The sequence below is a fragment of the Cuculus canorus genome, chromosome 1 (genome assembly GCF_017976375.1).
Source record: "Cuculus canorus isolate bCucCan1 chromosome 1, bCucCan1.pri, whole genome shotgun sequence".
NCBI lineage: Eukaryota > Metazoa > Chordata > Aves > Cuculiformes > Cuculidae > Cuculus > Cuculus canorus.
In genome coordinates, this window is record NC_071401.1 from 76693869 (window position 1) to 76720302 (window position 26434).

General features: G+C 39.1%; 1 protein-coding gene across 6 annotated transcripts in view; it reads right to left on the reverse strand.

The window, feature by feature from the left end:
• The window catches only part of MID1 (midline 1), a 254414-nt gene that overhangs the window by 101624 nt on the left and 126356 nt on the right, over nt 1-26434 (reverse strand). For 5 of the 6 annotated variants that reach the window (XM_054077430.1, XM_054077439.1, XM_054077446.1 and 2 more), the window contains exon 2: nt 4491-5206. In XM_054077430.1, coding sequence (XP_053933405.1) covers nt 4491-5150 — 660 coding nt within the window. In that variant the 5' untranslated portion in view covers nt 5151-5206. Of the gene's footprint in view, nt 1-4490; nt 5207-16786; nt 17824-26434 lie in introns of those variants that run through there. The other variant, XM_054077413.1, reaches the window with a different exon arrangement.

A 26434-nucleotide genomic window follows, 5' to 3' on the forward strand; every position in this document is an offset into this window, starting at 1 on the left:
TTGGATTTTTTTTAGTGTAAATAGCTTCTATGAAATAGGAAGTTAGTAAATTTCATGGTACAAGGGGAAACTATAAATTAAGAAGTAAAAATATTCATGCATGTAGTATTAAAAATGGATACCAATTAACGTGTTGTTTTTACAGAACAGATTTTACAGAACATATTTTTTTACAGACATATTTTTGCACTCTATTTGTAGAAGCTGTGGATTTAACAAATTCTCCTAACTTTACACAGTTAAAGTATTCTTATAAGGGTTGAATGCAATTCTCCCTAAGTGGAAACAGTTTATGATCGTTTCCCACTAAAAAAAATATTTGTAAGTAATTTAATCGACATACTGTAGAAAACTGAATCCTTGCATCCTGAATCAACAGTGTAGGATAGACAGATGTGTATGGATAGTGCCACTAAAACTGGATGAAAACCACACAAACAAGATCTCTTTTGTTCCTGGAACTACTGAGTTCCATTCAGAGGTCTGCCCTGCCTTCCTAAACATGCCCAATATGCGTCAGAACTAATAAAATTCAAACCAAAAAAAGGAGAACCACAGCTAACCTACAGCAGTTTGATTCAACAAAAAAATCCTTCTTGACTAAGCAGTACAAAAATTGTGCCAAAATTATTTTTTGGAAAGAATATGTGTGTCAGCAGCCAGACTCTCAGTAATTATGAAAGTGAGTTAAAACATTGTTTTCAGTGGAGAGTTTTGCTGGTTTTACACCATTTGAAAATATGGCTTACCATCTCTCTTCCTCTTTTTTTTTAACATTTCTTCATGGCTCCTCACTAATATTAAACGAGCAGTATCTTTTCATCCATACCTTGTAACTTCTCCCCAAAGTACTTTCTCTTGTTAGAAAAATTTAAAACCTTTCATTTTCATTTTTCTTACCACTTTCTTGAGTATAAATATATCTACAGAGCAATGATGATTTGTCTGAATTTTCTCTGAAAAAAAAAATGAACATACTTTCCAGCTGTCATTTTGTTTCCATTGCAACACAACAAAAAGCAAAGAATCAGTGTCTGAAGTAATTTGCTATAAATATTTGCTTTGAGGGAATATGGTGAGGTAAGCACGAGCATTTGCACTTTCCATTTTGAAAGCTCTCATTGTTTATGTAGCTACAAATTATTTCTAATCTATACCACAATTTTGACCACCACTTCATAAATTCAGTGTATCACCAGGATATTTCCTGTTCTCTGTTTTGGTCGTGGTTTATCATCTTTCCATTTTTAATATGGATCTATGACCTACTGAAAAAGACCCCCAACAACACACCTATAAACACTAAACCAACAATAAGTGTGAAGGTATATCATGGGGTTGCGTAGCTAAGCGAGAAAAGGATTGTTCCCAGAAGAACAGAAAGTGCCCTCAATCCCCTCCACTCCAGTACAAGATGAGAAAGAACAGCACCTCAAATGGTTGTTGCCAAAGGAAAACTTTCTCATTTTCAGAGAATTGCTATTTCATTGACTGTTAAACACACTTCAGCGTAGACCCCTCTGCCGGACAAGTGTAAAGAACTCCTAATTAAGGCGTTTCATTTTTGCCACAAAAGGAGCTAGATTGTAATGGCATCTTTTGTCCTATGCTTAATGAAGTGTGAGATATTGTTTAAATAATTAGTAACACCGCTGGAAGAGAATGCAAGTAATTAGCATAGTTTGACACCCAGAGCAACAGCAGTTGCTGCTGCTAGCATCAACAATGTATAGGTTTAAGAAGAAAAAACGTAAGAAAGAAAGTGTCGCTTGAAACAGTTTTGCTTTTCTTTTCTCAAGACACAATTAACCGCATATTTTTTTATGAATCTACTATACCATTGGCTACCACATGCTTGTTCTTTCGGAACTTTCTTTAAGGATTTGGGTAGCCTATCTATTGAACCCCACATGTTTTAAAAATTCACAGCAGCAATGTAGCAAGCAACAATCCATTTCTTCAGGTGGAGATTTTCTGATCCACTTGAGCACTGAATTTGCCATTGGCGCATGCGCATTATCTGTAAGCTAACAAAGACCAGCTGCAAGCTCGTATCTAAGATTTACATTAGCAGCATGATCAGCGATTCAAGTGGTTATATCACCGTTGATGAAGGAGGAGGCCTGAACAGGAAAAGGGACCTGAAATTCTTGCCTGTCAGCTACCACATACTGGTGTGAACAGGTATCATTCCTTTACTCCTGAGGGGATCAGTGCCAATCTACTGAACTACAAATCTCGTTCTCAGAGTCTGATATATAAAACAGCAAAAATTTCTGTGATGGAAGAGGCAGTGAGGAATGGAAAGACACAGTTTTCAGATTACCTTCTTATGAACAGAGAATGGACACTGGGTTTGGATGGAAACCACCTAACCTACTGCTCTGGGGCCCAGAGTAACAATGTGTCATAGTCGCTGGCATAATTGGCATGACTGATGTCATTGTTGGCATTAACAAAGTGAAATAGGCTGCTTCATGACAAAGGGGATAGGAACTGGATTTCACATAGACTAACTACTTTTAGATGGTTTGGACAAAAAGAAAGCCTACATATTAAAAAAAGATCAGATATTCTAAACAATTCTAGGACTTGCCATTATAACAGAGTTATTTGATTCAGGCCCATGTTAACCATTGAATTAGTACTTGAATTACTCTTCAAGGAGGCTGGTGGAAAGTCCTTTACTAGGCTTCTGCCAAGTTAGCTAAACTGGGTAGAATCTAATGTGATTGTTACTTGCCTGTCTGACATACCCTTTCAGAGTTTGTTCAGGCATCTTTGCACAGAAAAGTCATAGATCACGCGAAAATACCTTCTTTTTTTTTTAAATTATCTGCAATAGTAAGTCAAAGACCTCAATTGAAGAGACATGTCTTTTAAAGCCTTTCAAGACTCGCTGTACATGCATGCATCAGCACTAAGAAATATTTACTATTTTTTTAATCCTCAGAAACATACTTATTCGGTGTTTAACCCTGAAGGTATTTCATGCTAAGTAATGTGTTTCTATTCATATGAAGTTAATAAACAATTCACTGTTAGCTTACTATGTAGTAGCACCTGCTAAGGATATAAATCTCCTAGATTATCGAAAAGAAGTGTAAGTCTATGGACTTTCTACTCACATATATAGTCTGTGTGCCATGTTATCAATGGCCAAACTCTTACCTTTTAAAAAAATATAGTTCAGAAAGCAAAAATAACTCCTTCTTAATAAATACAAAAGTCTTTAAGAGATGAAAGGAAGCCATCAGGTCCAGGTAGAGAAGCATCTTTCATTATGTTCATATAATCAGAGAATATGAGCTGTATGTTTGCAGATACACAGAAGCACAAAATCCACACAGCACATGCAGGTTTTACCTGCACTCACATAAAGTTATCATAGACTGAGCAGCCACATACTTTTGTCTGAAGGTATTTAAGAAAAATCCTCTTAGTTATTTAAACCTATTAATTTGGTTTCTTTTTCCATCTCTGAAATTCCATGTGGGAAAGCTGGCAGATCATCTTTGCCCTCCATACTTGTGGTTTCTCAAGTGTAGTCCATCTTTCAAAAAAACCCTTCCAGCCGCACACAGGCACAGGCACACCATCCAGAGTGAGAGGACAGAGGGAAGCATGGCATGCTTAATTCCTGCCTTGGCTCTGCAGCAGCACCTAAATCGGCATGAGAGGAATGAGCTTCCAGGTGGGTGAGCAGCCACTTGCTTTGGCCTCGCTGTTCAGTGGGAGCTCTGCCTCTGCTGGCAGCCTGCAGAGCCACCAGAGCACCCTGCAACCTGGTTGCCCAATGCCACCCCACCCAGGGTGTTTCTGTGTGGGGCCAGAGGGCTGCCGGAGCCATCTGGCTACCTGGCAGGGCGTGTACTACGAGCCTACCGAACCGTAGGAATATCACAAGAAGCTCAGAAACAATTTCAGTTTTGTTTCTGGGACTGCAGCACCTGCGAGCACGGGAACACTGGAGCCAGCATTCAGTTTCCCTGGCTGGACAGGCAGCTGGCATCCCTGAAGCCAGCATGGATAAACGCATCGCCTGTTAGTGGTGATGTGAAGGGCTTTTCACAATGAAAGCACCCAAATGAAAAATAATCAACAGCAGAGCGTACACAAAGAATGCCTGGCATTTCAGTCAGTGTCTGTGCGCATGTGGTTAGCACTAAACCTTGTCAGCTGCCACGAATAAAGCTGGAGGTAGATAAGAAAATTCACCTAACCAATAGCATATGCCTCATATTCCTTATGATAGCGATAGAGAAAGCAAAGCACAACTGAGGAGTCTTCCCTCAAGCAAAATCTGACACACTTTCAATGGTAATGAGCAAACACATGTATAGTTATGTACATGTAACTTGTCCCATTAGAGAACAGGCACCTACCTTTCTCAACCCCTGTTCAAATGAAGAATTTATCATGCAACCAAAGGGCACTTTCCTTCCCAACTACACAATGCTTGACTAGAAAGGCTGATAGGTATCACTAACCTTTAGCTTGTCATAGCGCTCACTTAAAGCTGCCACCTGATGGTCACGGTGTCGCCCAACCAGTTTACACAAGGCACAGATTAACTGGTCATCAGTCACACAGTACATGTTAACTTTCTCGTCCTCATGCTCCAAGCACATTAATCCCCTGATGTGAGAGTCTGGGATGGGCTCGATGAGACGGTGGCCAGTGAAAGGCTTCTTGTTGGGGTGAGTAGCTTTCAGGCACTCCTCGCAGTAGGATACCTCGCAGGTAACACAGGTTTTCACGGCCTCCTGGGCAGGGTCCTGGTCGCAGAACTGGCAGAGGACCTTCTCACAGGACGACATGCTGTTGCTATCAAATGCCCGCTCCCGGCGGGTCTCGCTGGGGGAATTGGGCCCGCTGACCGAGGCTTTCTGAAATCTGTCAATGATGTTCTGCAGGGTGACGTTGCGCTTGAGCCCGTCTAGACCGCGCTGGCTGAGGGTGATGACATAGCGGCACGTCGGGCACTGGAAGGCGGTGATTGACTCCACCGGCTCGTTGGTGGCGCAGTGGGAGACCAGGATGCGGTGTGCGCAGTTGAAGCAGAGGCTGTGAGCGCAAGGCAGCAGCAGCGGGTCTTCAAACAGCTCCAGACAGATAGGGCAGGTCAGTTCCGACTCCAGTGTTTCCATCTTCAGGCAAAGCTTTCCTGTGGCGTCAGCGAAATCCAGGGAAGCTGAACAGCTATCTGGAAACACATGTAAAATTCGATTAGGCGAGAGAGAACATGAGGGGTCAGCCGTGGGGGGTTGTCAACTTTTGCCACTGCTCCCGGGGCTATCAACACCGGGTGGGAGAGCAATCTAAAGTTTTGAACCTGCACATGCACAAATCAAGGTATTTAAAACTGGACTGCTTTATTTTTTTTCTCACCTCTGTTCATATAAGAATGCAAAAGCTGCTTCTTAATTTCTTTCCTCTCTCACGCGATCAAGGAAAACAGCAGCTGTTTCTGTGTATTATTAAAACCCAAACTGATAACCTTCTAACATCCTAATTAGATTCCTTCTACAGATGCTGCTTTTGGTTTCACTAATCTAGTAGTAAAACTTTTTAAAAAACCTTCACCTTTGCATATCATTGTGCAAGAATTAGTCCAGAGTATGGTAACTCATAATCTCAAATGTCTCATTGTCGTAACAATTAACGGGATTATTTTCTCAGACTGACATTTTCATTTGCTATTATGGCAACAGCATAGCATTTAAGAGTATACATCTGTATTTACCCGTATAAATATCTATCTGAATATATAGAGGGAATAGTGTTTCTAGGAAAGCATGTGATATTTTTCCATATATATATACCTCATATACTAGTATATTCCTCCTATGTATTTCAAGAACATATGCAACTATTTGTATGTACTCATATTTTTGTGAGTATGTACCTGTACACAAACATATATCACATACACATTTGTAGAAAGAGGTCCACACAGAGCTGTAACTCAAATGCCTAAAGGAAGGTGGATGAAGTAACTCAGAAACCATAGTTTAGCCCAAAGTTGTGACGATTCCAACCTATAGTACGAGACTCTAGAGAGTAAAAGCGGAACGTGTGATTTGTTTAGGGGTTTGTGTGAAGCTTATGAACTATCTCTTGCTTTATTTAGTGGCTTTATTAATCACCTGTAGTGGATTAGGAATCAATTACTTTTTAATGGAGGGCATGGGATTTTCTGGAGAATGCAGCAGTACACCCCAGTCAGAGATCAACTGAAACTTCACTTTGCTTCCTTTCCTGCGCTCAGCGTTACAGAGAGTGGTTCTGAAAGAGCTGCCCTACGCAGCTCTCCCTGCCTAAGCTCCTGTCAAGGGCTCGTCGCTGCTGCAAGCAGACAGATCAGTGAAGCAGAAGCAAAAGCTATGCTTCACACTCACAGAGCTGTACCTCTTCACAGTACAATCTATTTAAGCTTTGTTGCTCATAACAGAAGACAGCTTCAGATGGCACAGCTGCATCGTCTTTACACTGTAAAGTCATTGTTCGGTTGTGTGAACTCTTGCCTCCTCCCCTTGACCAGAGAAAAGGAGGGACAGACAAGAATCCCCCCACAAACAAACCTCGGTTCATTAAGGGTGAAGAGAGCCCAGGGCTCATTAGCAGCCTTGGGAACCAAGCGTGCTTGAACCTTCTGTACTTCATGACAATTAGTGTGGGGAGCGTGGTGGCAGTGTCAGGAACGCTACCTATAACCCCAATATGTGCCACAGTAAAAAGAAAAGTTTAGCAAACAGAGGCAAGGTTCAGATGGCCCAGCAGTACTTAGTCCTCCTTGCTCTGTGGGAAGAACAGCGAGGCATCTGTTCCAGAGGTATGCTTAGAAATTAGGATATTTTGCCTCTTTGCACTAATGCATCCCTTTACTCTGCCAAGAAGTCTGAGCACTTAAAAATGCACTGACTCCATCCCAAAATTTGCTTTCCTGTATCTTCTGTGTTGCTGATCTTACTTGAAGTAAAGTTCAGACTAATTCATTTATAACTATTCATCAGCTGTCATAATTTCATGGCACATCTGGTCAAAATTAAAGGCCTGGCAATTTGATATAAGCAGGAAGACAACTTCCCTCCTTTCTCCTCAGCCATAGCCACACAACACAGAAGAGATGAAAGCCTTTTCTGTAAATGAAGACCACTTTGTCTTTCCTCCTCTTATCTCTCTCTGTATCCCAGAAGTCTCAAAAAGATCAAAATCTCACTCACATTGTTTGAATCCCTTCCACAAGACAATCAAGGACCTCATTATCCACTTATACTGCAGGCTGAATGCTGCATTGGAAAAGGCAACGTAATCATTGCTCACCTATTGGCAGTTCAGTGAAAACTCCCAACCCTCCTGACTTGTTTCTCAGGACCATTCAGAATATGGGGATTTCTTCCATGCTATACTTTCCGTACAAAATCTCTCCTGCTCCTTCACGTGCCAAACAGTTTTATTCATTCATCCCGTTTCCTTCTTAAAGCACTTTTCTAACCAAATTCTTTTCTATGGTATTCATTTAAGAGAGGCACAGACAAACAGATAAAACCAGCAGAAAAATAATTGCACTACTGCCACATGGGAAGATGTTTGAATCACCGTCAAGGCTCTACATAAACACCACCGTCTCAGTTGATGACTAATTCTGATCTATCTGACCTGAATGAGCAGCAGCTCAGCCCTGACTAATGCTATTCAGTATGAGCAAGGGCGCCAAAATCTGATCTTGAACTGTAAACATCTTGGAATAAGAGCCTATCTTCCAAGGTAATCAAAGCTGAGCACACTGATAGAAATCAAAAAATGAAAATTCCCTATTTTCTTTCATAGCTGACAATAAGTTGAAACACTCTGCATCTGGAACTGAATAATGAATCCTTTAAGAAAGGCTGAATTTTCTGGGCAATCCAATGATTAATCTTCAATTGATTGCAATTCTTTTACTTCTAGATGCCTGAAGTACAGACTGTGCTGCTGATGCAGTTGTAAATCTTTCAAAACTCACTGGCCCTTACCATAAAGTTTCATATTCAGTATTTTTTTTTTTGAGTATGGTAGAGAATCCACAGCTACAGTAAACTGGAAGATTAGGCAGAATCTCAATATGCACGGTTTATATATGCACATGGTGGTATTCCATATTCAACACGGCCCATACACAGACACGAAAAGTCACATAAACAGCCTCCAGATACAGAAAGGAAAGAAGGAATTTCAAGTACATAATTTAGTATTTGCAAAACTACGGAATTACTAGCAGAAAATTACACTATTGCCAAAAAGTCATTGATACAAGAAGTGTTATTTTTCTACCCACAAGAAGTAGTTTTAAGAACACACATTAAATTAAAAGAGATTGTCAAAAGATAAGTGTTATTTAAAAATCAAAAATATACCAAAGTAACTGGAATGGTAACATCTCCCCAGAACATAAAGACTAATTATGTAATATGTGGTACTCACGTATGCTGAGCAATGCAGTGAATGAAAACCTGATTTCCATGTAGTTCATGGCAAGACTTCTACTAACCCTAGTGGAAATAGCATCTCTGTACCTTGTTTTAAGCATAACACACTTTGTAGGTGGCATAAATACTTTCAGTTGCACAGCAGCATGCCTGGCAGCATGAGATAAATAAAAACTAAAATTGAACTAGATAAATTTCAGTATGTTAAGTACCAGCAGAGCTGAACAGAAAAAGAAATAAATCTGTCAAGCTGTTTCATAACTGGATGCAACTTTATGCTCCAAAAATACTGTATTACACCTTCCAGTTGTGGATCAGAGATATTATCGAAGTCCAGAATTCCACCGATCTCAATGAGACACTAGTAATCTGAGCCCAACTATACATTTCATGAGGAGGACGTAAAATATGCAGTTCATAGTTCAAAGTACTACTCATAGGAAATTCTGGTCATCTTGTGGCCCTGAAATCAGCCCATGGCTGACTGAAGGCTGACTCTTGATTTTTCATTGCTGGTAGTGCCAGTGTTATGGGTGATCCCTATGTTTTAAGAATAGAAAGCAGTACATGGAAGCAGCAGGATACAAATATCAGAAAGTGTTGCAGGGCAGGGAGACTTCCATGGAAGAGAACTCTAGGCAGTTCCGCACAGGAAGCAGAACACTTTATATTCTGAAGAAATCACACGATATTTTAAAGATATTGCAAGTTGTACATATTACAAGCTGTGCAGTGCTTGTTTTGTTCTCACGGCCAATAACCCTATGTGGCTTTTGTACACAGGCTGGCACTCTTTCTGCACCCAAACCACAATCAGAAAACTGTAACTACCCTCCAAACCAATTTTCCTGCTGACCTCTTTGGAAAAAAAGGAAAACATCCAGCAGTAATACCATAGGACATTGTGATGCTACTAGGATAAAGGAATCTAACAGCATTCTTTAAAGTTGGATCTGGATAGGACATTTCAGCCAAACTAGTAACACTCACCAGAGAGGCAATAGTGACCGGACATGGTCTTTACATGTTCCTCATTTGTGTTAACTAGATGACCGATAATACTGATAATTTTTTACATTTGTTATACTAACAAATTATAGTGTGATAATGCCAAGGGACATTATTCAGCTTAACTGAGTACATTCAAGCTAGAACATGGTATTTCTGAAGTGTCAACATAATCACTGAGGTAAAATGATTAAAATATAAAACTACACTTAAAAATTAATAAGTGAAAAATTCCAGTATACTGAGGTCATTTTTTGTCAGTAAAACACTTCCATGCAGAATAAATCACTACCTATTAAAATAAAATTACTAGGCAATGCTTTAGAATGCCACACATCGCCTTCTGGTCCTTTTCTCTTCCAACTGCTCCTATATCCTTTAGAGAAAGTGAGAAGAGAATCAAACAGGAGTGAAAAAGTGGTGGAAGTCCTAAAAAGTTTGCTTTCCAGTCTAGTGCAGATGAAGCTCCTAGTATGAATTAAAGCTAATTCAGTGAACTTTTAAACTGTAGCGAACTCAGCAACACTGAAGGACAAAACAGAGCTGTAGGCCGTTCTGTAAATTTTAAGCATCTTAGTAACAAACAGCACTGGACCTGTGCCATGTTCCAAAATTCCTTGATGAGTTATCTCTCTGGCAAAATTGCAGTTTGTCATGTTTTGGTGAATTATGGTTAAAATATGCCCAAGCATTTTTTAATAGCTTTTTAAAAATAATATTTTCTAACAATTTATTGTTTCAAATCTGCTACCAAATGCCTACAACAGTAAGGCTATCTCAGCCTTGGTCCTTCATATATAGGACACAAGACTGCAGGCTACATTAAAGATCAAACACCAGTAGATTCTGGAGAAAACACTCATCGACCTTTTCAGTTAGAAAATAAAAGTGATTAAACTTTGTTATATGAGTATGAAATGAGATTGTTTTAATGAAATATGATCATCTAAGTATGAAAGGTAATAAAACAAGTAATGCATATATGTATGCATGTATCTGTGAATACATATGTGTATACATATGTGTATATATATATGTATACATAGAGAATTACCATCAATACACGCTCTATTCCTGAATAAACGATGGGAAGTGCTTAAGCAGGCTACTATCATCATACATAGCTGTAGCTTTCAAAGTGGCAGTATTTTTGTGTTAAGTGCACTATAAAAGGAAAATTTAAAATTTATGTTCCTGTCATAAAACCTGCTAAGGGCAACAAAAAAACCACTTGCAATTTCTTCTGTTAGCTCTGTAGATATAAAGAAAAAATAAAAGAGCCATTCTTTTTGCCATTTTCTCTCCTGTTCTAGGACATATACTCTTGGCAACAACTTTTCCTTCCAAGAAGTGAATCAGATTGTTTCACAGTACATTCAACAGACATTTCAAATGCGATTAAACCAATGGACTGCTTTATAGTCCAGTTTGTCCCAAGTCCATTATACCTTTTACATTCTGCAGCATAGACATTGAAGTCTATGAGTACTTGTGCTGCTAGCAATTGCCAGCAGCACAACTACCAAGATATTTGTGTAAGTAGTGTAATTTGTATAAGCAGTGTAAAAGCAACTAATAATACTGATTTTTTTCTTTAGAAATGTTAAATGAAAACTTGCGCACACTCTGAAGCAAGCAAATACTTGTCTTCCCACTGTTTTTTATCAAAGCATTTTAAATCACTAAGTATTCAAAGCATAGTGCTGTTCAACACCTCCTGATATGCAAAACCAGTCAGCATAAAAGAAAACGACTAGTCCATCCCATTTTCACTGACAGAAGAATGATTAGCTGCCTTGTCTACAAGTGAGTTGGATACAATGTTTGCATGATGTAGAGGTAAGTCCTTTGCAAGATTTAAAGGGTATTAATACAGCAAAAGCATATCTGCTACACTGTTTGTAGTGATAAAAAGCCTAGATAACATCACTCTGGCTGAAATGTATTGTATTATAGTAGCATAACGTATTTTAAAAAAGCCAACTCCTGTGTGTTATTCCGTGAGACAAGAACATCTCTCAGAATTAAGGTCTTTGGTACAACATCACACATTTTTTTCTCATGGCAGATAAAACAACAACTAAGCCTCAAAAGCTAACAGGCAAGAAAAAAAAAGATCATAGAATCGCTTAGATTGGAGAAGACCTTTGTGATCACTGAATCCAATCTTAAACCTATCACTAAGTCCACCACCAAACCTGTGGCTAAATTGCACATCTACACATTTTTTAAATACCTCCAGGGAACGGTGACTCAACCAGTTCCCAGGGCAGCCTGTTCCAGCGTCTGATAATCTTTTTGGTAAAGAATTTTTTCCTGATGTCTGATTTGAACCTCCTCTGGTGCAACTTCAGGCCATTTCCTTTCGTCCTCTCACTTGTTACTTGGGAGCAGAGACGAACACTCCCCTCACTACAACCTCATTTCAGGCAGTTGTAGAGAGTGATAAGGTCCTGTACAAAGCAATAACTAAATAGCTGATTTAATAGCATCTATAGATTTAGATACAGTATTACACATGTGCATAAATCAATACTAGTATACTTTTGGAATGTGTTTTTTACCCTCATTTTTTACATTCTTGCAACTCTTGTAGCTTTACATTCTTTAGATACAAGATTTAGTGTTTCCTCAAAACGCTTCAGGGGAATGAAAGCAAAGGATTGTTTAGTCTTCAGCACATGTGAATCAGCATCTGTAAATTGGCATTAGCAGTGACATCCCACCAAATTTATGCTGAAGGTTGGTTCCAAAAAGGCCTTCGATTCAGTTAAATTCACACTGTTCATTTGAGAAACTGGTACTTATTCTGGGGTATACCATAACTATGCAACAAGAAAACTGAGGAATTGGATTCACATCTTGGTCTGGATACTGGCAACAACAACTGGAACAACTCCAAAAACTTGCCAGAGGTATTGGTTGATGATGGATGCTACTTGGCCTAAATAGCAAACACTAAAAGCCACCGGTTTCCATAGGCCTTCCAGTGGCACAGGAGAGCTAGAAAGCTCTCATATTTCCCCAGTTGGGAATTTCACTTGTGTAATGCCTTAGGTGACATGGTACTCCCTGATCTTTAGCATAGAGGATACAGCAACACAAATAGCCAGAAATAGTTCTCCACATTCCTTCTAGTCATATGTGTTCACGCACATGGATACATAATTTAGTGCAGCTTGGAAACACTGGTGCCCTTAAGCTACTGCCAGTTTTCTGGGAAGGTCTTAGGATGGCTTAAAGAAATGAGTGAATCCTCTTCCCACAAAGTTCACTTATGAATTCTTTCCCTAATTAAAAGGAAACATAAATACTACTTAAATTCATAATCATCCCTTCCACCCAGATAATGAAATTATAAGTTCTCAATGAAAAACACCAAGGTCTGCTTTCTTATCACAGACAGCTTTTAAAACACCAGCAAAAAATGTCCCAGGAACAACTAGAATTAGGAAGGTGTGACCCCACTTGCCAAACAGGACCCTGAACTTAAACTACCTGCAAGATACACTTTAGACTAACTAAAACTGCTTGTGTTTATAAAGCTATCTTACTTGCATTACAAGGCACACAACATTATCTTTCCGCTGTCCTGCTCTCTTCTCCTCATATGTGATTATTAAACAAGTCTATAAAAGGTTTTTTATTTTTTTTAAAAGAACAAAACACCCATTCTCAGAGGTATACTCTGCACATTTGCAAAGACTATAAAAAGATTCTGGTGACTGTAAAAAAACCCACTGTCCAACATTGAGGAGCTCCCGATTTATGCCTGCTGTATTCTCAGTACACCAAACTCTGTAAGATCAATGGCGTATTTAAAAATGCAAGATTGTAATCAAGTAAATTAAAGGGGAAACCAGCTGTGAATCGTGGGAGGGTGGAGGATAAGGAACAAATTATGTCTGTGCTTTGAAGGCAATCTGGTTTAGACCTCTGACAGAAACATGTCACCCATGCAGGAAATACCCAGCTCAGGCTTCCCGGGCCTAGGAAGAACAAAGTGGGAACCAGCAAGGTTGCTCCTCTGTTTGGGGAGCAGAACTCTCACACGGACCCTTGCCAGACCCTGAGACCTGCTCCAACATGTTCCCCATCCTACTGGTGTCACTGGGACCACCATGAGCATACTTCTGCCACCCCACCTTGGAGTCCACCAGCAGAATGATTTTAGGAGCATTATTTGGCTCTGTAGACCAGGACACAAATCCACAAATACCTCATAGCAAATCAGTAGCAGAACTAACAGTTCCCCTTTCTTGCAGCATATTAGTTCCCAAACACAGAGGGTAGCATTCATCTGAACTGGTCTCAGTAGGGTCCCCTTGGTGGCCAACAGAAAGAAATAGGCATGTCTAAAAGCATCCATTTTCAGTGTTCTTGAGCTTCAAAAAAATAAAATGGAGAATCTACATCTACTCTTTGTTACTCTTATGAGATCAACAGTAACTCATTTAGTCAACATTGCTTCCAATAATTCTCTTCCGACATGCCTCATTTCTATCATTCTCTGGATTACAGATCCAAGAGGAAAAAAGAAAACTGAACTTGGTTGCAGGAGAATGATCCCAAAGTAACCTGTTTCCAGCTGATACTACCAAGTGGAGATTTTTCTGGATTCAGACGGTTTTCCTCCCTGTTGTACGTGAGGGCATGCAGACAGTTCCTGAGAGCCAGATGCAAGGAAGTCTGCACTAAGTTTTAAGATGCGTGGCATAAAAAAGCTAGCTCCAACTTCTGTATTTTATCCATAGCTTTTTCACAAAATACTCATTTGGCATTCTATACCACAGATCATGAACCACATACAAAGACTCTTGTTCATCTGTGTCCTTCCTACCATCCCACTGCAGCCTTCTAACAGGCTTCAAAGGGTTAGCTTTCTCTCATTCACAATCCCAAGGATTGCAGTAACTACTTTACTAGTCCTTTCCCCAGGTCACTTGGCATTACCAAATGGCAATATTAATTCAAATAACCCCAAATGGTTAGTGCATGAGTAAAAATTCTGACACCAACACAAAAGACACAAACCAAAACCAGCAAAATCAACTGCGGAAAGAAAGAAATTAAGAGTAGGATTTAGTTGTTAACAACAGTCAGCTGCTCTACCTCTAAGACACTGGAGGTTTTGGCATCCCAACCCAACCTGTTCAGTGAGGTACCTCCCCTCACTCACAATAAGATGCAACATCTTAGTCTTTATTCCTTGCTAATAAAGCTCAATCCTAAGAAGGTGGCAAGTTTCCACTTAACCTCTCTTGAAGGCTTTCCAAGTCACGTGAACCAGTGCTTTTTGCAAAGAACCAGTAATGTTTCCTTGCTTGCCAGAGGCACGCCCACAGGTCTCAAGAAAACCTTACTTAACAGAAACACATGCTATAAGCCCTAGTGATCTCAAATGTTTTCTTCTATGCGTTTACATCCTTTAAGTATGTTACCCTTTAAAGACTTTTTCAAGACCTGAGACAAAACCAATCATTAACCACAGCAACATAATCTTGCCTTGCAGGTTTTCAGTAACTACACTGTGGAAAAACTTCATTGCTTCAAGCTAAGAAATTAAGAGCAGTAAAGGGCTGCATTGTATAAGCGATGTAATTCGCAGCTTAGAAACTGAACTGGTAAATAGTACCAGTCTTTTTAAACTCTACTGATTACCAGAGAGTTTCTCTGGGAGCTTAAGTAAGATAGGAAACCAGGTAACACCAGTTTCTAATCTCACTAGCGAAAAGACAAGAAAAAACATACCAAATTTACCTATGCCTCACTCGACAACAACCAGAAAACTGTACAACAGTCAGAAGCTCACTTTGTAAAGTGAAGGCAGTGTCTTTTTGAAGCTGTCACTATACAAAGTCTTTGTTGCTTCAAGTCTTAGTTCCCTCCAGCCTTCAGATGTGGGTGGTGTTTAGTTGGTACAGCTCTTCTCCTGTGCTCAAGAATATCTGGATCTTGTGAAAGGCCTTGCTAAGTACCCTCGTGAACTGCTTGGAAAATGCTTTCTCACTACTTGGCTATGGGTAAGCGTTCTGCCAAATGCACACACGTGTGCACACACAACGTGCACATAAAAAGGGTACATTGGCTATAGGCAAGAGGGACTACTTGCTACTTTGGTTGGACTACTCACTATTTTACTTGACATCCTCGAATTAATTTTCCTGCAATTAGTCTTCAGAACATCCCAAAAGAGAGTAGGAAAAAACAACTAAAATGAAAACTTGCTGCTGAATAAATATCAATAACCCAGATAGGGCTCTCAAGCCACCAAGTTCTCAGTGTTACTCACAGAATTGTTTAGTAGCTTTTAACATAGCAAGGAAAGAGAAAACATTGCTTAATTACATCCCTTTCAGATGTTCCTGTTCAAAGCATGAAATTTCACAGTTTATCTCAAAAAATTAAAATAAATTGAACATTTCCAGTAATCTAGCAAGCAAGTCACTGTTACTGTAACAAAGCAAGTAGCACCTGTGAAAGAACTACTGGTATGTATCTGCACAACCTCTAGCCTCAAGCTTTTTTTTTCCCCCCAGGAGCTTGTTAAATATCTACTTTAAAACCTGACTGAATGTCAGGTCACCTTGTTCTTAGACAATATATTGTATGGGAAAAATCACATTAGAAATTCTGTAACTGCGGACTACACATGCTTCTCATACTCCTAAATGCATGGAGTGCTTTGTGGGCTTTTTTAGATACAAAACTTGCATATAAAACACAATAACTGTAATGACCAGACCATCACTCTGAGCATACCAGTGTCAAAAAGTATGTCCGAAAAAACATCATCTTTCAGCCATCATACTTAAACACATCATCGCTTTAGGTTATGTAATCTCATCAGTTACAGATGAATAAATGTGATTTGAAAGACTTTGCACAGGGCGTGGAGCAGGCTTTAGGGAATGACCACATTTTTTTTCACTCTTCTCATGTAAATTTGTATCTCAGCCTTCATCTGTTATTTTAAAAACAGAATTATAATGTTCCAGATGTTGTTAAAGTATGAAAATGCTAATGCCCCCTCTATCTCTCTTACCAGTTTTACCGCAACTAACAAGGCAACAATAAACCCTTATTTGAAAACACAAGATGAATAATGCTCTTTCCTAAAAAAGTTCCCTTTTTTCCTGAGTTTTCAGTACCGAAAAGATAACTCATCACAGCACCAGAACAAACCTCAATTTCTCCTCTATGATTGATAAATCCATTACAAAATACTTCCTAAATTACTTCCAATGGCAAGCCTACACCTATGCATCAGTTCCAGCTCCCGAGAAGCCACCTAGCCGCATACCCACCGCTGGATCCCGCCCTACATCTTCTGGCTGAAACATTGCTGCAGAGACAAGGATTATGCTGAACCTCTCAGAAAGAACCAGCAGCCCAGCTGGGACAGGCGGTAGCAGCCACCACTGTCCCAGTAATCCTGTGGCAGCATGGACTGCGTCTGCAACTGCGAGACAGTCACAGCCGAAACACAACAGGAAAATCTCCCCTACAATTGCAGGAAAACCTGCTCCACCTAATCGCCTCTGCCAGGATCTGTGCTCCCAAAGCCAGCCCTTCGGGCGCACCCACAGCAAAATACCTCCTTCTCCCTTCCAAGGGCCAGCAGGGTGAGAAGGTCAGGAGAAATGGATCCTCTCGCAGAGCATCCCAGCAGTGGGATGATGCTGCCTTGCAGCCTGGGTGAGGGCAAGCTCAGCCTTGGGGGTAATAAACCCAGTGCTGAGTGACATCGGCTGCATTGGCTGGCAGCACCCAGGCCTGAAAGAGGAGACTGACCTGGGCTGGCCAAACTCATCACATGCAAAATGAACGCTTCAGAAATTGCCGTTCTCCAGAAAGGCAGAGCTCTGCAATAGACTCGCAGGAAACAAGCAGCATTTTTTTTTCTTTTTTTTTTTTTACTGTCTTTCCAAATATTACTCAAAAACTGAAGAACACAAAGTCTAGCAGGAATCTGCCAAAAAGTGGGGACAGTCTGAAAGAGCATAGTGCCAGAGGGAAAGCCTTTTCTTTCTACAGACACCATGGAGATCTCACTTTCTGAAATTCAGCAGGTGAAACACAAGATGATAGCATTTGATTTATTGTTTTATTGTATTTTATTTTTGTTAGCTAAACTGGTGTGTAAGCAGCAAACTGCAACAGAAAACTACAAATACTTCAGCAAAGCGCCCAGGAGGAATTCTGACTGAAGTCACAGCAGACATTTGGTCTCCAACAAAGGTGTTAAAAATTCGTGCAAAGTGGAAACAGCAGGAAAGAATTGCTTCCTTGTGTTCTATGTTTTTCCTGTTGCAATGCCCTCTTTCATACAATGGTAACCCATCAAAACGAAATGAAACATACCTCAGACAGTTGAGCATAAGGTTGCAAGTCCACACTTTGGTCTTTCTTCCATGGAAGAGTCTGCACTTTGTTCTCATTCAAACAATAAACAACTATTGTGAGTATTTAATTTCCTATTCATTTCATTTCCTAGAAACAAAGGACCGGAGCCCTCACAAATGCACGCTTTTCATAAGCTTTTTAAAGTTTTCTGCTGGCAATGTCTTTTAGCATGTGCATGGAATGACAGCTTGTAACTGGCAAAACAAGCATGCAGAAGGCAAGACAGCTTTGCAGAGGGATTACGATTATTCGAACTCTTTTCCATGACATTAAAAGTCCATGAATAATCTACAGTCAAGTCAACTTATAAGCAACCCAGCAGGGGTCACAGCACAAGTCCTAGCCAAAAGGATTTTAAATTCCTCAGCTCATATTCTCTCCTTGATCTTTCACTAAACAGCTTCTTTGCACTGTCCCTCCAGCCATGCTCGCTTACTGTCATGCAGATGTTCTCAGAATCAACCAGTCCACAGACCAATATTAGTAGCAAGTGCTGCCCTACTGCTCCACATTACAGCTAGCCTGAGTTTTTCACACTCTTTGCTTGCAGACAATCAGCTACAGCCTGAAACAGAGTTTCAAGAAATAATTTTCAATATTTAAGTACTCTCTTTAATCACAAAATTATGCAAAACAATCTTAATTCCACTGGTACATCTGCCTTTATTTGTGCATGTGTGCTTATTCAGTTTCAGGGTAACATTGCATATGTTTTAATAGACAATACTGGAAGAAGCTGGCAAAATTTACCTGAGTATGTCTATATGACAGTATGACTGTGAAGGCTTCTGTGCACTTTTGACTGCACATACATGAGTATGCACACACATGTGCAATAAATAACTGAGGATTCAAACTGATAGCCTCAAAAACTTCTACTTGTGCCACTGGCTATGATAGTTTGTTTCAGTAAAACCATAGCTTACAATCAAGAATTTATCTGACGAATATTCACATCCTCTACCATACTAATCTCCCTTCTTCCACCTTTTGAACTTATGTGTCAAGTATAAAATAGATGACTTCCAACCTTCCTCCTCTGCAATATCTATTGAAATTCATAAAAGCCCCCCTAGACAAGTCTTTTAATATGAAGTTAGATTCTCATACAGCAGAAGGACTGAGATACATGACTGACTACGATCAAATTATCAGAGCAAGCACAGCTATGCATCTGCACCCTCACAGTACGCACCAAGAGCCTTGGTGAATCTTATTAAGGAAACACAAGATGCGTCAGCCACCAATGGCCCTTTTCTGCTGAAAGTAACCACCCTTGCCACGGAAACAGTAGATTATGTGCTGAACTACAGCACATGAGTTTCTTTGCAAGGTACAAACTAAAAAATGATTGCTCAAAGTGTACATGGTTGTAGTGAATTACAGCAGGGGAAAGAAGCAGAGAGCTGGTAACAGGAATTTCTTAAGATATCTCCAAAAGATTCACTGGATTTCAACTGGAAAGGTCCCTAGCTTAATCAGGTTGTGAAAGAATTCAGTCTAAGACTCACAGCTAATATATTGCTAGATAGGCAAGTTAATGTATCTAAATTTAACATAGTAAGACTCAGATACTTAAATATCCATCTATTCAACCACGGTAAAACTACTATTTCATCATGTGTGAGTTCTAAATTATATATTTCTTACAACAGAATCCCTAGGATTTATCTATTTGCTGTGCAGCCTTCTGTTTCTGCAGAATCCAGGGTCAGCTCTGCATGGGAAGAGTTTGTTCAGTGTGCCAAATCGCATGCTTTGTATTCTGCACACCTCATAGCTATTCTGTATAGTAAGCCAGTATTATTCTGATTACAGTGCTCCTTGCAACCAAGAAATTGAGTGACTTACAAGCTGGAGCAGATCAACGATAGGATAGAAAGAAGCAGATGCCCTGCTAGGTCACAAGAAATCCTTTTTTCACAAAACATTCAAAGTCCTAGGAAAATATAATTACAGGAGTGACTGGGAGAAGCAGCTCGGATGATGCACAAAGCTGTATTCTAGTGTGACTACTGGAATTTACTGACCTGCAAGCATCTGATACAGCTTTTTATTGTGTTCAGTTGTTTCGCTAATGAGTCAGGGGCATAAATATTTTGGAAAAAAAAGTTGAAAAATGGTCCACATGTTCTTTAAGAAACGTAGAAAGCAGGACCTTTACTTGTTGGTTCAGAAATCCTAACACACAGTTTCCAAAACCTCATTTTTAGTGCTTTACCACCTGCCCACAAAAGAGAATTCTCTATGCCACTCATTCCATGTGCAGAACAGAAATATAATCTTTTTCTAAAGCTCTACACATGTGGAACTTTATTTTATCTTATTTTGATGGATAGCGAACATACATTTTTAGATTGATAGGTGCTGCTGCCAGGCACCAGGCAACTGATACTCCAATCAGTCCACTGTCTATGGAAAGCAGATGCCACAGCATATTATAATGAGATCATAGTGGAGCTGTAATATTAACAATTAGAACAAATATGCTAATGTGTCTGTGCTTTGTAATTTTCTCATAGGCAAGCACACTCACATAAATTACTTATTCTGTACAGCTAATCACAGGATTTCCTGATGAAGAAAAATAACAACACTGGATTGGTTAAAAATAGTATCTCTTCATTCTTCCTTCTCTTGCTATATTGCCAGTCAGCACAGAAGGGCTGATCCAAAAGACATTTGCAACTCTCTCTTCTGCCCAACAGGGCCAAAGTTAAAGAAGCCACACTGCTTTTCTGAACAGCATGTCAGAGATTTAGAGCTCTCCTGCTCTTGGCAAATACATTCAGTACATTACTGATTAGCCATGTCCTCTGCCTGACACAAGTAGAAGAAGTGAAGAAAGTATTGATGCTCCTGCCTTTTAGTCAGTGTCTGCACTATGTGATTCTCTTTCCACATCTATAACATAGAAGGAAGTAAAAGTCAGTGCAGCTTCTGCAAAAAAATAGGAAATCTCACATCAGCAAGTATAACTTGTGATACAATAGGAGTAGCTTCTTAATAGGAAAACATTTCATATGAGTGCTGAGTACCAATTCTCCTTCTAATGCCTATTTAATGTTAATTGCTCTTTGAGCTATGAAACCTTTCTGTTGTCTCACTGATAGAAATCTTAAGACAACAATGGGGGACTGCAGACAGGTATGCCATTTTCTCTTCTAATGGTTCATCTGCACTTTACAATAGTATGTAAATATAATTTGAATCTGGCCAGAAAAGGCCCATCATTAAGGCTCTCCAGACAAAGGCAGAGCTGTAATTTCTACTGCAACATGTGATCCCATAACTCTCTGTGCCTTGCTGGAGGAGCAACATGTTCTATTCATCTGATATTAATCAAATACATTACAAGTTGCATCATCAGATATGAAATTTTCCTTATTCAGACAAAATAGTGTCTTTTTAAATTTCAAAGTAAGTGACAAAACAATCCCCTCATTGACAACATACAGCAGCTACTTGTCTTGGAAGTAGGTGAGGCAGGGAAAGGGAAAAATAAAAGCTACTCCCATCCCGTGTCACTGCTACACAGAACTTGCTTTTAACACTTCCCTGTGATCAGCTAAGCAATTTGCTCAGTGCTGCATTTTGGGATTTGGATAGAGAAAGAAGAGTAATTACTCTGTTCTCAATTGTTAATTAATGATACAGCACCAAATTCTAATCTGTCCCCTTGAAGGACACTGAGGGAATGATAAGGGTAGGATTAGGAAAATATAAATTGGACTATATTATGAAAATAAGACTTGAAGAATATCAGTGTACAAGTTTATGCTTAAAAACAGGGAAAAAGAGAAACCAACCCAGCTAAATCCACAGGAACTTTTTCCTATTTCTGTTTTCTACCACAATAAAGGATTATTTACCTGTTCAAACTCATCACACAGAAGAGGTTTTATACTGAAAAGATAAGAAAATTGTTTGGTTTTGCTTTGTTCTAAGCTGCTTTGTAGCAACATGATGCCAAAACAAACTTTATCTGAAACTTACCAAACATGAAGCCTTACGTTTCTAAAGAAGTCTGAACACAAATTCTCTGCTACAGCATTAGGAAAAGCAATTGATCCTAAATGGTGCAGAGAACAATGAGATCTCAAATCTACAAAGCTTCAAAACTTTTGGAGGTTTAAAGATCAGTCTTGATTTTAGGGCTGCTAGCTGCATGTATATCCCCCAGTGTTTCATATTTTTTAAAAATATATTTGTAGCATAACAGGCAGATTAATCTCTTTGGTGGAGGTGCTCTACAAATAGATGTCTGACTACGCTTTACTCTACAAACTATGCTGATTCAGAAAACTGGGATGCAAACATCACAGTAAAAAAACTTGAGAAACACTGCCCAAATCGGCTCATGTTTACATACAGTGGCCACAAGGAATTGTATTACAGAACCAATTAAAATTTATAGTAAGCACTGAAAAATAACCTTTAGTGTCACAGGAAGATTATGTAGTATTCATGAGTAGCATTACAATTCTACACTTCTAGTAATTAAAAGTATATTTTAGCCTCATATCCACCTCTTAGTTTTACTAACTGCAACAATGATGCTTCAGTGTTAAAAACTGAAAGATTAGTTTTCCAAAGAGCTCTGCAACTGCATGCTCTGTGCTCAGTAAGCAACAATTAGTATTCCCATGCCCATGTGTCTTAGTAAGTGATGAGTTGCCTTTATTGTCTGCTTTTAAGCCAATATCCTTGCTGGGAATGATGCAAGTCTTGAGTCACATACAGTTTAGAGAATTAGGTCAAGGTTTCTTTAAGAAGACACACGTAACAGCATTCCTGAAAAACTGCAGAAAAGTGACCAAAACTTGTAGCTATGAAATGCCCTAATTAAACTTGATATTAAAACATAATATGTTATCTTTTATTGACTCAGACACCATATGTTCACAGGTAAATCCCGCTGAATTTCTTTTTCATATCTACTTCCTACAGGCTATGCTTTGTCTGATGGAAATTCATATATCCCCAAGCAACTACACAATATTTGGAAAACATAATGCGCTCTAAACTATGTGCTTTTACCAAACTATTACTTTAATTACAAACTTAAGACTGCATACTGGAATCTGTTATTTGCATATTAATAACATGTGCATGTACACATACAAATTGCAGCTACAACTTCAGTTCCAAATTCAGTTTCAGACTAAAGCCATAATTCAACAGCTTTCCTTAAAGTGGGTGTCCTGTTACTGCAAACAGAAGTGGCAATTGCTCTGCAGAGGCTAAGAGACAGCATCAGATACATGGATTTCCTAGGAATGCCAAATAAATTTAAGTACAGAGACAAATACTCAATGACTAGAGCTAAAGCAAGTGTATGCTAATGAAATATCTTTAGCCCTTAGGGTATATCTATTGCCTTCCAGGGATATTCCTACATACACTACCTCAATATATTTTAACATGAATGAGGACCATTGGCAAATTGAAATGAATAGCCTTGAAATGTATTAGTAAAAGAAAGCTGTGCCTTTTAATAAAGAGCATTAACTCATGCAAAACAAAGCAAAGCATCAGGGAACACAAATCTTTACTTAACAGCACAGGGCTTGCTGAGGGTCTTAAGCGCACTTTACATTTGCAAAAGACTGTGAGATTGAGACCCTCGATTTGTATGGAAACATATATACCCTTATGTTATTTCCCTAAGAGTTTATCAAGTGAAGAGATGTAACTATTTACAAATGCAAGTGTGTAAAAGATGATTATGGATATTCAGTGTTCTCAATGGAAAGTAAATTGCTTAAAACATAAAAGTTACATACTTAGTCTACAGTTAGTTCAAAGACTGGTTCATATAACCTCACATTAGATGAATTTAAACACAGATCTCCAGAGACTGCTAAAGAAAACATCTTCACAAAGGCTGGTCTTGCTGATTATGCTTGATTTATGTGTTGACTTGTGTTTTTCTGATTCTCCAAAGAAACATAAATCACTGTAACTCATTACATATTATTTCTTTTATGCACTACTGACCTGTTCATCTGATTTTTTTCCCCAGTCAAAAAGAAAAAAAGAGAGAATTCATAAACCAATATGGATTGCAAAGAGCTTTCTTACAAAGCACAATTTTTAATTAATGAGGCCATCATAGCTAGGAGAACCTGTTAAACATATAGCTCTAATTAATCCCATCAATCACTCTCCCTCTTTAAATACTCACGATTTGCAAGAAATTAAATGAGCACCAATCTTGGGTAACAGAGCAACCATTTCTTTTCTATTTATTATTAAGTCTCTAATTATCCGGAAACTTTCCTCTTGCCCTCTTTACTCTTTATTCTCTTGTCAGTGTCTTTGTCACAGTGGTGCACCTGCATCTAGACAGAAAGAACACACCTCATTGCCAAATTACAGATTAAGGACTCGTAAGTATTCTAGCCTACCAGCTGGAAAGAAGAGCCTGTCACTGGAGTGGTAGGCTCTCCAGAGCCCCTGCAGTTCTCAATATTGCTATCACTGTAGTCTAGGTAAAGGAATTTTCCCCCAAAAGTAACACCAAGAGACAAGGAAAGAAATATAATACTGTCTACTTCTGCTTTTCTTCAAAAGAATCTCCTACTACTGTAACCTATCATAAACTGCAACATAAATTACAGCTAAAAGCATATCTCCTAGCTCAAAAATAATGGGAAATGGTGCATTTATTCTCTAGCAAGAGAAAGAAAAAAGCTTAAGTAACAACATATTCTAGCAGGCAGACCTAAGAACCAAGACTCCAGAGACTCAAGAGAAAAAAAATAAATCAGCTGGTTATTTAAACAGTAATAATACCCTTGAGGAGCAACTGTTATGAAACTTCTTCTAGGTCTAGAGAATGAGGTTTTCCAGTGTGAAAGGAACGACAAAGTCCTCTAACTTGCAAGGGTGTTAAACTTCAAGTTTCTGTTGACGAAGAAGCCATAACACACACAACATGTCTCAAAAGCTAAAGATCATACAAGAGTGATACTAACATACCACAGAGAACACAAATTCACCAGCTGAGAAAAATCCATATTGCATCTATTAATTTTAATCTATTTGGACCCCATATTTTTTAATACAGACATATTTTTAAACTATGAATTAACCAAATCACCTTCTTTATCATTGCCATGGACAGGCTATGTCCTATTGAAGATGCATAAGTTAAGAGAAAACTGATGAACCAACTAGTTACTGACTGAACCTCTCCCGGGAATATCTACTCCACTGCTGGCAACAGGCAGCTGGACAGCCATCTATGTGCCTGTCTCCCAACAGTTTTTTCCTCAAGAGCGCCGTTTTATAGTTTGGGCCTTCATAACGTCCCATAGCAATGAGATCCACTGTTAATTTAAACCTTTGGACCCACTGAGTAATGATTTCACAAAAAAGTACATGCAATGCCTAGCAGTGCTTCACATAGTGAAGATGCACGGCATTTTACTATTAATTGCAAATTCTATTTTCCATCCTCAGTAACATTTATTTGCCACAACTATGACTACCTTATTTGACTTAGCACTCTAGATCAAATAGATAAAGCAGATATCCCTTGAAAAAAAATATACTGGGCTGCAAATAATGGGCTAGATTGGGTTATTCTTTAGCCATGTTTGTTGATTTCACTCAGTTTTCACTTGCCAGTAGAGACAGCTGCTATGCTCCGCAATTTTCCTCTCCACTTGTCATTCCTGTATGTATTATCAGCTCAGGAATGCAATAAGTTCTCTTTTCCTCCCCTTTTCTTTCCCACCTCATCTAATTAATGCCAAACAGAATAAACACGTCTTTGTGTACTAGTCAGACATAGCAGCGGCTGCTCCAGGTAGCTGCTCCAGGTGGTGGTTTGTGTCCATCCATATTTCACAAAGCAACCTAAGAGATTCAGCAACATCTGACATCCAAGAATGACTTGGGGGGGGGGGAAGACAAGACGAGAAAAACAACCCATCTTTTGATTATTCTGTACACTAACTTTGTGAATCTGTGGTAAATTCAAGGTCACCATGATTTTTGTATAACAAAGAGAGAATTATTCCATCTTTTTCCCATAACAAAGAATTTGCTCAAGCAATTAATGATGGCCACAGGGCATTTATTAAACAGCAGTTAGCCTACAGGAACTTCTTTTCTGGGAAGTCAATTTAGCTGGCAGCTAACTTGCCCCCAGTAGACACTTGCTGTATCAGTCTTAAAACCAAAGGCTCTTACAAGTAGATGTAAGGATGTAAATGTCATGTTTTTTCACCACCTTCGTCTTCTGATGGATCAAGCTAATATTGTCTTCCACTTGCATTTGTCCCAACTAAAAAAATCTCCTAGCACAACATGAACACTCATCATTGCCATTCCAGCTACAAGAAATGATGAAGAGGTATTTTATTACCTGAGGTGCTGGAGAAAAGAAGTAGCTACAGTATGGCAGAAAGAACATTTTTGCTGCTACTGGAAGTTAGAATAAATGCAGTTTGCATATGAGACTGATGTGTTAAGGGCTCTGCTACTGCACTGCTGCACAGTGTTTTTTACTTCTTCCAACTTTCTTATCAGCATAGACA